The sequence below is a fragment of the Colossoma macropomum genome, unplaced genomic scaffold, assembly GCF_904425465.1.
Source record: "Colossoma macropomum unplaced genomic scaffold, Colossoma_macropomum, whole genome shotgun sequence".
NCBI lineage: Eukaryota > Metazoa > Chordata > Actinopteri > Characiformes > Serrasalmidae > Colossoma > Colossoma macropomum.
Window position 1 is genome coordinate 55,200,227 of NW_023494792.1, and position 15,491 is coordinate 55,215,717.

The 15,491-nt window shown below is 40.1% G+C and overlaps 1 protein-coding gene across 1 annotated transcript in view; it reads left to right on the plus strand.

The window, feature by feature from the left end:
* Positions 1-15,491, plus strand: part of LOC118811240 (scavenger receptor cysteine-rich type 1 protein M130-like) — a 28,594-nt gene that overhangs the window by 3,300 nt on the left and 9,803 nt on the right. Inside the window, exons 5-21 of the mRNA XM_036575398.1 lie at positions 1,857-1,926; positions 3,082-3,396; positions 3,484-3,798; positions 3,921-4,037; positions 4,411-4,740; positions 4,985-5,290; positions 5,441-5,512; positions 5,698-5,838; positions 6,355-6,516; positions 6,627-6,770; positions 9,489-9,551; positions 10,034-10,096; positions 10,457-10,516; positions 10,634-10,711; positions 12,899-12,988; positions 13,395-13,457; positions 13,553-13,615. Coding sequence (XP_036431291.1) covers positions 1,857-1,926; positions 3,082-3,396; positions 3,484-3,798; positions 3,921-4,037; positions 4,411-4,740; positions 4,985-5,290; positions 5,441-5,512; positions 5,698-5,838; positions 6,355-6,516; positions 6,627-6,770; positions 9,489-9,551; positions 10,034-10,096; positions 10,457-10,516; positions 10,634-10,711; positions 12,899-12,988; positions 13,395-13,457; positions 13,553-13,615 — 2,452 coding nt within the window. The remainder of the gene's footprint in view (positions 1-1,856; positions 1,927-3,081; positions 3,397-3,483; positions 3,799-3,920; positions 4,038-4,410; positions 4,741-4,984; positions 5,291-5,440; positions 5,513-5,697; positions 5,839-6,354; positions 6,517-6,626; positions 6,771-9,488; positions 9,552-10,033; positions 10,097-10,456; positions 10,517-10,633; positions 10,712-12,898; positions 12,989-13,394; positions 13,458-13,552; positions 13,616-15,491) is intronic.

Sequence of the window (15,491 nt, forward strand, 5' to 3'; positions counted from 1 at the left end):
ATGTTTTTACCATAGATACCTAGATGCCGCGTTGTCTGTTGTTCTCTAACTGAAGTAACACGTCTGTGTGTCCGCCATCTTGTGTGTCCGCCAAGATCCGCTTGTGAACAAATTCGCTTGTATTGAGAGGTGATGAGTTTTAGGATTAAATCGGCCACAACTTCCTTGTTACTCAACTGATTTTCACAAAATTTGTTTTGTTATAATCCCCAGACTGCTCTCGGTAGCTTTGATTTCTTTAATAACTGTGATTGTGCTAATTAGCCGTCCAGACCAGCAGAAGAGTATTTAGTCTGCACTTGAAATTAAAAACAGTTTAGTGTGAGCTATGGTAGAAACATAATCTCACACACATCAGCAAATCCATCACTGTGTGAATCACTTCTAATCTACACAGATTAAGGAATGCTATAATTTACCTAGCTACAAAGCAACCATCATTTTAAATAGATAACTACTGCATCAAGTTAACATCCCCTAAACTGAACATTAAATGAAATAAGCTCAAAATAAAACCAAAGGAAAAACAATCACATCAACAGGTTCTTTGTGCCTCACCAACCACACGGCCATATCTACACATAAACATCACACAAAAAATACGCATGAGCGGGATCGCTGCGTTCCCGTTATATAATCCTATCCCGCTTTCTGAGCTCAATATTCTTGAAATAGTATCATTTTGGACAGAATCTTTCTTAAACTGCCGCTTTGTAATGGTACTGAATGCAGTCCAGCAGCGATGTTGACAACACTGTCATCTAGGCATGTATATCTATGGTTATGACTTAAGATAAATATTATATTTTTTTTTTTCTTAATTTTACTCATTATTGAGTCATTATTTAGACTTGAAGTCAAATCTTGAGAAAATAAGACATTATTTTGCATCATGTTACAATGAACCAGAGTCACAGTAGGGCTTTTTTTCTCTTATCTGGCAAATACATACTTTTATACAAAAAGTACTTGAGCCAAAAGTGGCTATTAAGTTTTCAATATTGATATATTTATATATTATAAACATTGGATTTTCTTGAAGACACATTTTGCAAATGGTTTGCATAATGTATTGTTTTATTGCTAACTTTTATTTATTTCACTGTTAATGTTTTCTGAATAAGTGAACGCTTACTGCCCAGATAAATGGTTTTAGATAGAATTTTCTTTGTATATTTAGACTTTAGTTTGTAGATGTATATTTGTTTTTGTGTATTGTTTTTCTGTTAGGAGTCAGGCTGGTTGGTGGTTCTCACTGCTCTGGGAGAGTGGAGGTGCTTCATGGAGAGACCTGGTCCACAGTGTCTGATGCCGGCTTTGACCAGCAGGATGCAGAGGTTGTGTGTCGAGAGCTGGGCTGTGGGCTTCTTGTGGAGGTGCTGGGAGGAGCTGCTTTTGGCAGAGGGGAGGGTCAGGTGTGGACAGAGGAGCTTCAGTGTAGAGGCAACGAATCTCAGATTTACTTCTGTCCAACATCATCTTCACTGAAACACAACTGCACCCATGACAGTGATGTGGGGCTGGTGTGTGCAGGTAAAGTATTCATATTTTTAAAAAGATTGAACAATTTGCTGAATTGCCTTAATCCTTGCACTTATCCATCTCCCTGTTGTACAGAAAGTGTGAGGTTGGTGGATGGTGGCAGTCGCTGTGCTGGGAGAGTGGAGGTTCTTCATAGAGGACAGTGGGGAACAGTGTGTCATAATGACTGGGATATGAGAGATGCTGCAGTGGTGTGTAGAGAGCTGCGCTGTGGAGAGGCTGTAGATGCATTGAGTAAAGCTCACTTTGAACCAGGATCAGGACCAATCTGGATGGATGGTGTGACCTGTACTGGATCAGAATTATCTCTGAAGAACTGTATAACAGAGGGATGGGGCAAACATAACTGTGATCATGGATGTGGTGCTGCAGTCATCTGCTCAGGTAAGCTGCAATTAGTCATGACATTAATGAATATGAGTTCATCTAAATGTTATCATTATGATCATAACTTATTTTAGAACAATGAAGATTGAATGTAAAGAACTTTTTTATATTAAATTATATACCAGTAGTTCTGAATACTGGCAAATGAGACAATGTGTACATGTGAAAAACTCTTATAATGTAAACAGTATAACTTAATCTATTTTAAATAATACCTTCTTAAACATTTATATGATGTACTTCTGCTCAAAAAACATATAAAAATGGCAGAAGAGTATGTCCAGGTCTTTACACTCATTAGGATTGTGAAGATTTATGAATAGACATATCAGTGTAAATTGGAAACACCTCATTACCCTTACCATTCCAAACCTTTTCTCCCACTACCATGCAGACTGTAATGTAAAAAAATGGAGAAAGTTAACAGAAGGAAATTCAGCTCTGCCTTGTTGAACAGAATAAGTAGTATGTATAATAACTGAGATGAAGTGGAGCAAAAACATAACAGTAAGCTTCTCACTTTAGCTTTATTAACCAGAAAATAAACTAAATATATTTTTAATTCAGGTTGTGCAAAGAGGAAAAAACTAAAATGTTCATCTTTTATGACTCAGGATTAAATGGTGATTGCCACCGCATTTCATTTATATATCAAGACTTTTTTCCAAAAATCAAGATATTAAGATATTGACGCTCATGACTTTGGGCAATTTAAGTAGGTTTGCCAAGAGGAATGGGTCAAATTTGAACTGCAGTGCTGCACAAATCTAATTACTTCTTACCATAGATGTGTTGAAGGTGTAATTACCAACAAATGATTTGCAACAAAGCACTAATGTTACTAATTTGCAGTGTCTGAATACTGAACTGGATTTAAACAATAAAATGAAACACAAAATAAACATTTAATATTTAACACAAAGGATAAAAAGATATTATTTAAATAATTCTCCCTTGAGTTGCACAGCACATTTAATTTCTCTCTTGTGTTACGTTCCTCTAACATTAACATCCTACACTGACTGCACTGAACAGTTATTTAGTGGAAACTTGTTGGAAACCATGACACGAATTTCTGAATATAATATGTACGTAGATCTGTAAATCTGTTATGAGTAATTTACAATGTTAATGTTATTCAAATACACACAGGTCACAGAAAGTCCAAACTCACTGACGGATTTCACCGCTGCTCTGGGAGAGTGGAAGTGCTTAATGTGAAGACCTGGTCCACAGTGTGTGATGCTGGCTTTGACCAGCAGGATGCAGAGGTTGTGTGTCGAGAGCTGGGCTGTGGGCTTCCTGTGGAGGTGCTGGGAGGAGCTGCTTTTGGCAGAGGGGATGGTCAGGTGTGGTCAGAGGAGCTTCAGTGTATTGGCAACGAGTCTCAGATTTACTTCTGCCCAACATCATCTTCACTCAAACACAACTGCTCCCATGACAGTGATGTGGCTCTGGTCTGTGCAGGTAAAGTATTAATATTTTTAAAAAGATTGAACAATTTGCTGAATTGCCTTAATCCTTGCGCTTTCCTTTAATGTGATGTTCATTCAGGTCACACAGGGGCTCGACTGGTGAACGGCTCTGACTCCTGTTCTGGTCGAGTAGAGCTCCAGTACCTCAGTGAGTGGGGCACAGTGTGTGATGTAAGCTGGGATATGAGAGCTGCCAGTGTCCTCTGTGGTCAGCTGAAGTGTGGGAGTGCTGTGGCTGTGTTGGGGTCAGACTGGTTTGGGGAGGGGAGTGGCCAGATCTGGGCTGATGTGTTTGATTGTCAGAGGAATGAAACACACCTGTCAAAATGTCCTATTTCATTATGGAGTCGAACTGCATGCTCTCATAAACAGGATGCTGGAGTCATCTGCAGTGGTGAGCTCTTAAAACTGTATACCAATAATTATTCATACTATGTTAGGAAAAAAACTGTAAAAATATACGGCACCCTCAATTAATTGAATATATTTTAGTTAAGTGATTATTTTCCTCTTCAGGTTCCTCTCTGGCGTTTCATGAGGGGCGAGTGCGGTTGTCTGGAGGGATGGAGTGTGAGGGGGAGGTGGAGGTGTACTTCAGACAGGACTGGAGGAGAGTTCTGCTGGACTCCTGGAGTGAGTCTGAGGCCTCTGTGGTCTGCAGACAGCTGGGCTGTGGCTCTGTGTTCAGCTTCTCCAGCTCCTCTCCATCCAGTCCTGAACACAGACACATGTGTGTGATGGGTTTCAATTGTTCTGGGAGTGAAGCTCATCTGGGGAACTGCGGCAGTGCACAAGCAGTCAACTGCAGCTCCAGAGAACAGCTCTCAATCACCTGCTCTGGTAATCATTTAATATTCTAAGTATAACGAGATAATAATATCTTCACTAAATTTATCCTTTCTAACATACGCTGTAATTGTGCAAAAATTAGAAAAAAACATCATGCGGTGGACAAATTAAGATCTCTATCTTGATCTCAGTCTTGTGTGTCTGTCTGTCTGTGTAGGTAAGTTTAATTCAGCTCGAGGCTCCATCAGGCTGGCTGGTTCTGGGGGAGACTGTGCAGGAAGGCTGGAGGTTTTCCACGGCGGCTCATGGGGGACAGTGAGTGATGACTTGTGGGATATTAAGGATGCGCAGGTGGTCTGCAGACAGCTGCAGTGTGGAGTGGCCCTCAGTGCTCCTGTACCAGCCTGGTTTGGACTCGAAACTGGACCCATATGGCTGAATGAGGTGGAGTGTGAGGGGAACGAGACGTCCCTGTGGAACTGCAGATTTCAGCTATGTGGAGAGGATGAATGTGGACACAAGGACGACGTAGGAGTTGTGTGCTCTGGTAGAGCATGTTGATCTTAAAGTCCTCATATCGTCTTATTTTAGGACAGGCTGTTATTACTTTATTTGTTTATCTTTCCTGATTACATAAAATATTTTCAATTGCCTTTGTGCAAAAACATTTTTGAAATTTTTGACCGAAGCAACATTGTATATTTCAACGAAGGTACATTTCCTAAAACATGTAAAAAAGCATATTCACAACAAGTATTAAGACTCAGTATAAGTTGTCTTTCTCTCACTAGAGTTTAAAGAGATCAGACTCACTGAGGGCTGTGAGGGGAACCTGGAAGTGTTCTACAATGGGTCCTGGGGTAATGTGTGTGAAAATGGAATGACTGAAGAAACAGCTAATGTGATCTGTCAGGAGCTGAACTGTGGAAGATTGGAGAGTCAGAGGGCTTCCAAAGCAAGAGTGAAATCAGTTCCTAACTGGCTGGATGATCTGAAATGTAGGAGTCATGACTCCAGTCTGTGGCATTGTCCATCTTCACCCTGGGGACAGAACAACTGTGATAATCGCAACGAGGTAGCTCACATTAAATGCTCAGGTAGGCAGCTTGTAGTGCTTTTATATGTTGTCATGAATAGCATGTGTGAAAATGAATTTGATCTAGAGTGTCAGCATATTAGCACAATGGATTTACATCCTAAATATAAATACAGCTAAATATAAATAAACTACTTTGACATATTCAAAGATGAGGGAAATTTTGAGCAGAGACGGCATCTAAAATGCTCCTCATCATCTCCTCATCAGAGACACTGCACAGGTAAGAACACACATTAATAATAAGTGTTAGTCCTCTTCACACACATAACTGCATTTGTATCACAGTGTATGACAAAGAGTAGAAATATTACCTTAGTAGTTTATAGCTGTATTGAAGTTTATTTTCAGACTGTCCTGCACAGTCAGTGATTCTCTGTCTCCTCATGTGTGATGTGTATTATGTAGATCACTTGCCTCTCAGGCTGAGAGGAGGAAATGGAAGCTGCTCTGGGAGGCTGGAGGTGAATCATAACGCTGTGTGGGGGTCCGTCTGTGATGATCAGTGGGACATCAGGGATGCTCAGGTGGTCTGCAGGCAGCTGGGCTGTGGGCCGGCGCTGAGTGCTGATGGGAGTGCTGTCTTTGGTGCTGGTGAAGGGCCTATCTGGCTGAACAGAGTGAAGTGTAGAGGGAATGTGGGACTGTCCTCATTCCCTGAAGAACCACACTGACTGCTCCCACAGGCAGGACGCTGGAGTCACCTGTATAGGTTAGAGGATCCTGCTGGACTTATAGCTTCTGACTCTAATTAAAAATGTTGATCACAGTATTTAAACCTGGAAGTTTTCATTAAATGGTGCATCAGTGCACTTTTGTTAAAATTATCTAATGCTAATTTGCCACATTCAGTGCTTAAACTGTTACAAAAATCAGAATCAGAACTGCTGTTTCTGTATTTACAGACATGTCTGTGCCTTCTACCACTCCACTCATAATAACAACCACCACCTCCAACACCACAGGTATTTTTATGTCTCTTAGACAGATAAAGATTTTGCTGTATGTTTCTGAATAGATTGTTCAGGACTCTGCACAGTTTCTGTTCTGTATTTTTATTTTTAGTTGGTCGGCCAGTGAAGAGAACAAACACTCTTTTACAAGCTCTTCCAAGTGCTGCTGTTTCGTCCATCTATCCAGTGTCTCTCCTCATCCTGGGAACGGTGCTCTTCTTGGCCTTAATGCTTCTGGTTGTGCTGTTTTACCAGAACAGAGTGCTCAGGAGAGGTAGAGAGATTCAGAGATTATCTACAATCCACTTTCTGTACATTCTCTAAACATCATTAGTCTTTCAATCTGTCAATCTGGCTTAATGTTTCTCTTTGTTTCCTTCACAGTGCTCTCTAAGAGGATGGAGAACATAGTCTATGAAGGCCTGAGAAGAGGGCTTGAGGGAGTCTATGAAGGCTTGAGTAGGGGCCCTGAGAGAGTCTATGAGGAGATTTACTGCAGATTCAATACTGCAAGAGCCACTCAGAGGGGTGAGTGTTCTACGAGACTTATTGTAGTGTATTTATAATGAATAAAGATTAATTGTATTCATTTGATCAATGATGATTCATGTGCATTCTTTATTTGTGTGTGTGTGTGTGTGTGTACACGGGGTTGTAGGCCTTTATTGTGGGATCATCTTTGCCTTCACTTGTTCTCTGTACTCTTCTCTTACTGGTGACAATCATTTCTCATTCTACCTGTTATTCTTGTATTTCTTTTATTTTTCTTGTATTTTTCACCTCCATGTTTTTTGTGGTTCTGCACCTTTCTGATCTGCAATACGCACAAATTTGTTGTTGAGTCTTATCAACTGCTATTACTGATTACTACTGTAATACTTTACAAGGAGGTAATACAAGCTTTATTTGGGGTTGTAAAGACTGAGTTTTACCAATGATGCATTATTAAATACTAATGTATGTTCACTGCAAGTGCTTTTTATCACATTTTAGCCTAGATGCCTAGCTAAGGAGCTAGCTAACTAAACAGGGACTTTGCTTAGCTGATTTTGTGTTAATGTATGGACTCATTAAGAAATAAAGCAGAGTAAACTCCTTCTTTAAGGGAATTATTTTAGGGTAATTTGCAGAAAATGCCCATAGGACTGGTTCACTTGGTGTGAACTGCTTTTTCAGTTAAGTGTCTACTTCTGACTACTAAACTCAAATCATAGCTTTCTCATTGATATTATCACGTGTGTGTGTGTGTGTGTGTGTGTGTGTGTGTGTATAGTTCGCTGTGTAATCTAGATCGCCTAATATAATGTTAATCTTAGTCAAGGCTGAAGATTATTTCATCATACATGAGGCATCATAGCTTTTTGCATGTTGGTGGGGTCCCCGTGTCATACAGTAGATTCCACCACTAGACTCTGGTTCAAACTGTGACTCAAGACATCAAAATAATGACATGTTCTTTAGATTTTGATTTACAAGGAATAAGTCTCTAAGAGACTTGAGATCCTGTCTGAACAAGCAGCCATCAAGATCTCAGAAATGACAAGGGCCACAGGTCAGCTACAGTGACCACCACAAGAGTGCTCTTTCCACTAAAGTTCAGGGCAACAATGCTTTATATGCTCTTGAAATCTTTCTAGATGCCCTCCCATTGACTTTAACTACACTGATGGTCATTGCTCACTCTTGTTCTTAAAATCTTGTTTTTTGTTTGTTTGTTTTTGTTTTTTGTTTTTCTATAAAATGCTTCTTGATGCTGCTTTTAGGCTTGTCTTGCCATGACTACCTATGTACCAGCACACAAGCTATCATTAGCTCATTTAGGTGAACCTCTAACTGCTGTGGGACACTGTTTTTAACACTTTTGCTGTGGGACACTTTTTAAATTGTTCAGGGAGTATCAGCTGCTTCATAGTATCAGCTGATTCAGAGTCTCTGCAAATGCTCTTAGTACAGCCTTTTTGACTACCTATCCACTGTGTTGACCTCAGCAAAAGCTTCTTGGGCTCTTCCTGTCAGTGTCTGTGAATGAGAGTTAGCCACTCATTATTTGGACAGTGCCTCTCCAGAACAATGCTTACAAATGTAAAAAACACTTTTTTTGAGGGATGAGTAGACATGTTGACATCGTAGCCTGAGCTTAGAGACATTTTGACTTCCTGAGTAGAACTTTCAATTAAGTAGCAAAAGTTAGCTTTGATAGCTACCTCCAATAAAGAAATGAATTTTAATCAGCGAGCTAATTAAATCCACAAATGACCAAATACAGCAGTCATGGTTAGCTAACTAGCTAAGAACATCCACAAAATGACCTAATACAGCAGCTACATAGCTATGTATGTCCACAAAATGACTGGATAGCTAGCTAATGTTAGCCTGTCAGCCACTGCTGTCACATAGATCATGCAGTTCCCACTTTTTTTTTACAAAAAATGTTCTTTTCCACCAGTTTAAAAATAAAGATTTGGCACTCACCCAGTACAAAACACTGCAGCTGGTCTCTGGCTGATGTGCTTCAGTATATGCAATGTACACAGTTACATTTAACAAAACTGAAAAAGACTGAAGTAAAACTGCAGTACTGTTTTTCTGCTAAAACCTACTGAGTAGCTGAAAAGGTTGTTTTCGTGTTGAAAAGCTGATTGAAATTAGATGCTGTAAGGTGAACTTAGATGGAGTTGGCCAGCTAGCCTGTGTACATTAATTTTATTTATTTATTTATTTATTTAAATGGTCGATTAGTATTGCTGTATTCACGGTATGGTATTGATACTGTTCTAGATTTGAAAAGTGTTAATGCTGTAATACATGAAATTTACCAAAATGTATTTAAAATTTACAGTAAATTACTGCAAATCACTGTACAAAGATTCTGTGGTAAAACACTCTTGGGAATACAGCAATAGTTGCCATGAAACAACTAAATAATTTAACCTGTTTGTTAAAATGAAATAAAAAAATCCCATCAGAAGTGCCTGTGATTCTGTGTCTGAGAGAGCCATCAACTGTCTGCACTGATATTATTTCCTGTGCCAGCCCAGCTACTACAATTACATTACAGCAGTGGTTTGACGTTACTCTGAGACTGCTAGTTCCACTAAGATATGATCAGGTAAACAGTGCTGTTTGAGAGTCATATTAGGATCCCACTAAGGTCTTAGTGTCATGCAGCATTTTTGCTACATTTTCTGGTGCCTCCATAGAACTAGATATATTATGACAGTTAAATGTTCTGCTCTCCTCTAACAGGAAGTATCCTCTCTGAAGCACAGCATTCAGGATATGAGGATGTGGATGAGGAGCTTCTCTCAGGTAAGAGCACGTGTGTGCATCAGATTCCATTCCACTGGAAAATATTGCAATTTAGAAACTCACTTACATGAATGTAATATGAATGAAACTTTAAATGCACGATGATCAGACAATAATCCAAATGGGCTGTAAAAGCTTGTAATATGATCTTAATTGGTGAGAACCTTGGTGATGCTTTATGAAAAAAAAGAGGAAGGAGAAGAGAAAATGTAATGTTATTTGTACTTTCACTCACGTTGTCGGATAGCCCCTAAATACATTCATTAATTAATTGCTTAACCTTTGAAACCTAAGAACTGGTGTGATCTTTAAATAGCTGTGATGAATTTGGGATTGAAAAGCATTGACAATAAAAATTACACAGGCACACAAATCCCCACAAAATCATGTGGCACTTTTTATTACATTTTGTGGTGCTTCCATGGTGCTACATGTGTTAGCTGCACACAGCTAAATGCCAGAGTTCTGCTCTTCTCTAACAGGAAGTATCCTCTCTGAAGGTCAGCATTCAGGATATGAAGATGTAGATGAAGAGCTTCTCTCAGGTAAGAGAACCTAAAACTACATTCTGCTGACAAATATTACAGTAGCCATTAGAAAATTTAAAATTCATCATAAATCCATGTTTTGTACAGTAATGCCAAAATCATTTACAGTAAATTCGATGTTTTAAAACTCAGCACATACAATTAATAACTATAGTCTCTATCCAGGTTGCTTTATATGATTTTCTAGTAACTTTTGCTGATCTTTACTGTTTCAGATTTTCTTTAACTGTTCTCAACTTCTCCTTATTGCTGAGTCTCTAGATCAGATGTTTCTGTCAGATTATTATTTAAAACCTTTCTGAATGAGCATTTTATTATTAAATTTAATAAAAAGTGATTAATATGCTCTTTTTACAGCAAAGTCTCTGTCTGGAGTGAAATCAGAATATTATGATGATGTCACCAGTGGTCTGACAAGTGGGTACCTTTTTAGTTAATCCCCTGATTTTTTTTATTTTTTATTTATATATTAAACCACAATATGAAAATATGATTGAACTGTTTGTAAAGTCAGTCTGCTTTTATTTGATGTAGATGAATCAGAAAAAGAAGACATAGCAGATAACTATGATGATGTCATCACCACTGGACAGATCTCTGAGAGTGTCATAGGTGGGTTTCTGTTTTGGGGTTTTAGCTTCGAACAAATTGAAAAGAAATTAAAAACCATACCAATATAACCAAATAATAAATGCTATAAAAACAGCATTAATATAAAAATGTGACAGTATTAATTCTTTGGAGTGTTTGTGGAGCTTCACTCTTTTAAATATATATATATATATATATATATATATATATATATATATATATATATATATATATATATAAACCCTCCAGCGGGTCCTATGATGAACTCGGGGTCTCGTCCCATTCAGGCATGTCTGATAAATCTCCAGCTGGAGGCTACCAGGGGGCAGCCTAATCAAATGCCCAAACCACCGACCAGTAAACAGAGAGCTTTGCCTTATAACTGAGCTCCCTCTTCACCACTACAGTCCAGTACAGCAACCATATTACTGCTGCCACCTCTCCCAGCCTGCAGCTGATCTCACGATCCCTCTTCCTATCACTTGCGAACAAGACTCCGAGATACATAAACTCTTCCACCTGGAGCAGTTCAACAGCATCTGCAAAAAGCAGAAATGCCACCTTCTGGCCTCAATGCATAATGCCCTCCTGACCTTGGCTACAGCTTGATATCCTGTCCACGAACAGAAGTGGAGACAACGCACAACCTTGTCTCAACACCCACACTGGATGAGCCTGACTTAATGCAGAGTATACGGACACAGTTCTCACTGATGGCCTACAGAGGCCGAATGGCCTGGACTAGTGGCCCCGGCACCCTGTACTCCCGAAGAAACTTCCACAGAATATCTTGGGAAACATGGGGGGTAAGCCTTCTCCAAGTCCACAAAACATATATAGACTGGGATGTCAAACTCTCATGCCCTCTCAACAATCCACATGAATTTGATAAGCTGGTCCATTGTTCCACGGCCAGGACAGAATCCGCATTGTTCCTCCTGAATCTGAGGTTCAACTATTAGTCAGAGTCTCTGTTTCAGCACCTTGCCAGAAACTTTACCAGGAAAGCTGAGCAGTGTGATACCCTGGTAACTGGCAGACACTCTCTGGTCCCCTTTCTTAAAAATGGGGACCATCACCATGGTCTGCCAGTCCAAGGGTACTGTTCCCAAGGTTCCTGTGACACTGCAGAGGCATGTCAGCTTTGACAGCCCCACAACATCAGGAAGTAAGCCTTTCTGGGCAAATCTCAACCACCCCTGGTGCCTTGCCGCCAAGGAGCTTGCCATGGCCCTGACTCCCATAATAGAGGCATGTCTCTTGAGTCTAGGAGTTCCTGAACTTCTTCCACTGACCAACAATGTCCTTATTAAAAGTCAGAGTTTCTCCACCCCTGCTGAGTACAGCTTGAGCAAAACCACTCTGACCACTCCTGAGTCACCAAACAGTTGTCCAGAACCTCCTTAAAGCAAACTGAAAGTCTTTTTCCATGGCCTCTCCAAACTCCTCCTTTGTTTTGCTGCAGCCTATTTTGCCCTTCGGTACCTATCTGCTGAGTCTTAAGTCCTCCAGGCCAACCAATCCTTAATGGTCTCCCTCTCAACTAGTGTCCACCAAGGGGTTCTTGGGTTACTGCCCTGACAAACACCAACAAGCTTTTGGCCACAGCTATGCTCACTGGCTTCCGCAATGGAGGTTTTGAACAGGGTCTATTCGGACACTCATGTTTTCCCTGCCATCTGATTCAACTCACTACCAGATGGTGATTGGTTGACAGCTCAACACCTCACTGTCCAAAACAGAAGGCTGAATGCTCCGAACTGTTGTGTGGTTCATAACCACACACAACAGTCAGTTTTGCTCCATGTGATTTTTATTTGCATTGAGGCGACCCTCTTGTCCACTGGAACAACCTCCAACTGCGCAGTTGTCAGCCATTGTGAATATCCCCACACCCGCCCAGTGCCTCTCACCCTGTGCAACTTCTAAGTAGGAGAGAGACTTGACCTATCAAGGTGTTTGGTTCCAGAGTCGACACTGTGAATGGAGGTGAGCACAACTACATCTAGTAGGTACCTCTCAGCCTCCCGCAAAAAGCTTCGGCTCCTTTCACTGGCGGGATGTCAACGGCCAGTTTCCACCGCAGGGGTCCATGCCACCAAGGACCTTCTCGCCATCTCCCACTGCCTATAAGGCACTGCACCTGTCCCTTATGCTAAACCTTGCGGGTGGTGGGCCCACATGGTCTCCTCATGTTGCCTTTTTGAGCTGAGCCCAGCCGGGTTACACGTGCTGCCCGGCCACCGGGCACTCGCAGAGGATCACTATCCCAAGGCCTGGCTCAAGGGTTAGGTCTCGGTAACAGTCTCCCAGGCAGGGTATATGATAAATTGCCTCCTTTGATCATAGGGGATTTTGGATCATGTTAGTCTGGGTCTTCACTCCAGACCTGTTTGCCTTGGGAGAACCTAACAGGAGCATACTGCTTATCTCTGAAGAGCCCTAGACCACACAAGCCCTTCCTTAATGCCAAGACCCCAATTCAGGAAGGGCATGTTTAAATCGGACTATGTCAAAAAAAACAAAACAAAACAAAAAACAAAAAAACCTAGTTAAAAGTTATTAGTGCTAAAGCTAATGTTAGGGTCAATGTCAATATATTCAAAGATAATGTTTGAAACAGCTGATAAATACTGCTTGCGGAAAACTACAGTCATTCAAAATGTAGCTTTGATATTCTAAATATCTCTGTGTTTTGGTGTAGAGGATGTAGCAGATAATTATGATGATGTCATCACTGCTGATCAGAGCTCAGCTGCTGAAACAGGTATGACTTGTAACAATACTGTGATCTCATACATGAACGCAGTCACTGATGATACTGATGCTGATTTAATGACATTTATCTTTACATTTTGACAGAAGACATGACAGATAACTATGACGATGCTGTTACCACTGAACCAAACTCCAACATTATGACAGGTAGGTATTACTTTAATATATACATTCTTTTAAGGTTAAAACTAAATTTAAACTAAACTTCTGTATAGTAAAATGTCTGGTTTGTTGCTTATTGTTAAAATGTATTTTCCCATGTTGGTGAAGGAGATGTGTATGCTGCTACATTCCAGATGTATATGAGTGTGTAAAGTAGAGTAAGTGATTCAATTGCACAGGAAGTCTAGTGATAAATGAGTTTTGTTATCAATGATAAATAAATAATGTCCTCTTTATTTTGATGTAGAGCCTTTTTATAAAACCTGCAGTTTTTTTTTTCATTCATAAAAGAAGTGCAGCTACATTTCTTTTAGTAGAGACAAGAAACAGTTGATTAGTGCCACACTGCTCTCTAGACAGGACTGGAAGTAATCAGTCCTCTCTATATCTGCCTAACTGTGTTCTAAGAATGATGGGACAGCGCAGATACTCAAAACTGAAACAGAATTGTTTGTGTTTTTGATGATTGTTTTTTCATTCTAGGGCACTGTGTAGATCTGTAGAACTGTAGGTTCTGGAGGGTTGGTGTCCAGACTAAACATAGTAATTAACAGATGAGTGAAATCAGGTGTGTTTGGACACCGGCCCTCCAGGACCAGAGTTAAGAGTCCTGCACTAAGGACCACCATGGAGGGAAATCAGACTGAAGTAAACTCATTCAGTATTCACTGGCAACTTCTTCTACACATGGATCATCTTAGCATTATGATGGAGTTTTGATAAATATGGGAAGAAAATACATACATACATCATCTAAACTGCTTATCCTTCTGGGTCGCGGTGGGGTGCTGGAGCCCATCCCAGCTGTCATTGGGCTGAAGGCAGGATACACCCTGGACAGGTCGCCAGTCCATTGCAGGGCAGACAGACATACATATACAATCACACACACACTCACACCTAGGGGCAATTCAGCATTTCCAATTGGCCTGACTACATGTCTTTGAACTGTGGGAGGAAACCCACGCAGACACGGGGAGAACATGCAAACTCCACACAGAGAGGACCCCGGTCGCCCGGCCAGGAATCGAACCCAGGCCCTTCTCAGCGCTACCCACTGCGCCACCGTGCCACCGGGTAGAAAATATTGGAAGAAAAAAATATTAGAAGATAGAAGAAAAAAAGAGATTTATTTAGTGAACAGTTTGTTACGTAATGGTCTATTTCCTTTTTTTCTTTTTGGATTTTTTTGGAAATGATGTATATATACAAATATATTGTTTTTTTCTCAGATTATGATGACTTGGAGGAGGAGCCTCAGACAGAGATGAATCATGTGGTCAAAAGGAGCGGACACACCCAGTGTCCTTCCTCAGGAAATTACACTCAGACCTCTTCAAATGCAAGAAATGACTTTGTTTTAGATCAGAATTCAATATATTTTATTGAGCCTAAATACTGCTGATTATAGCTTTACACATCACAAATAGAACATACAGGGATTCAACACCTGCATGTGTATGTACATTTGTATCCAACTTTTAACTTCATAAAAAGCATTTTGTACCAAAATATATTAATTTTTATTACAATTTAAAGATATTTTGTGAGAACTAAAGGGCTGTTTATTTTTTGTAGGTCATTTATGACAGTAAAGTATCAAAAGATGTTGAACATCTTCAGTCAAACACAGGAAGTAGGAACTGGTTTACTGTAATAAATTTGTATGAGCTGCTAATTTAACCCACTGATTGTGTTTGAAACAGACAGTTTCTATTATCAGTGTTGACATTCAAAATCAGGCAGCTCCTTATAACTGTTTACAGAGCAATTCTAAAACAAAATTACTCACCTAATTCTGCGCTGCACTGTAAGGAACGTGGTCTGGTCTTTCTCTCTCATGCTATTTGTAAACCTGTAA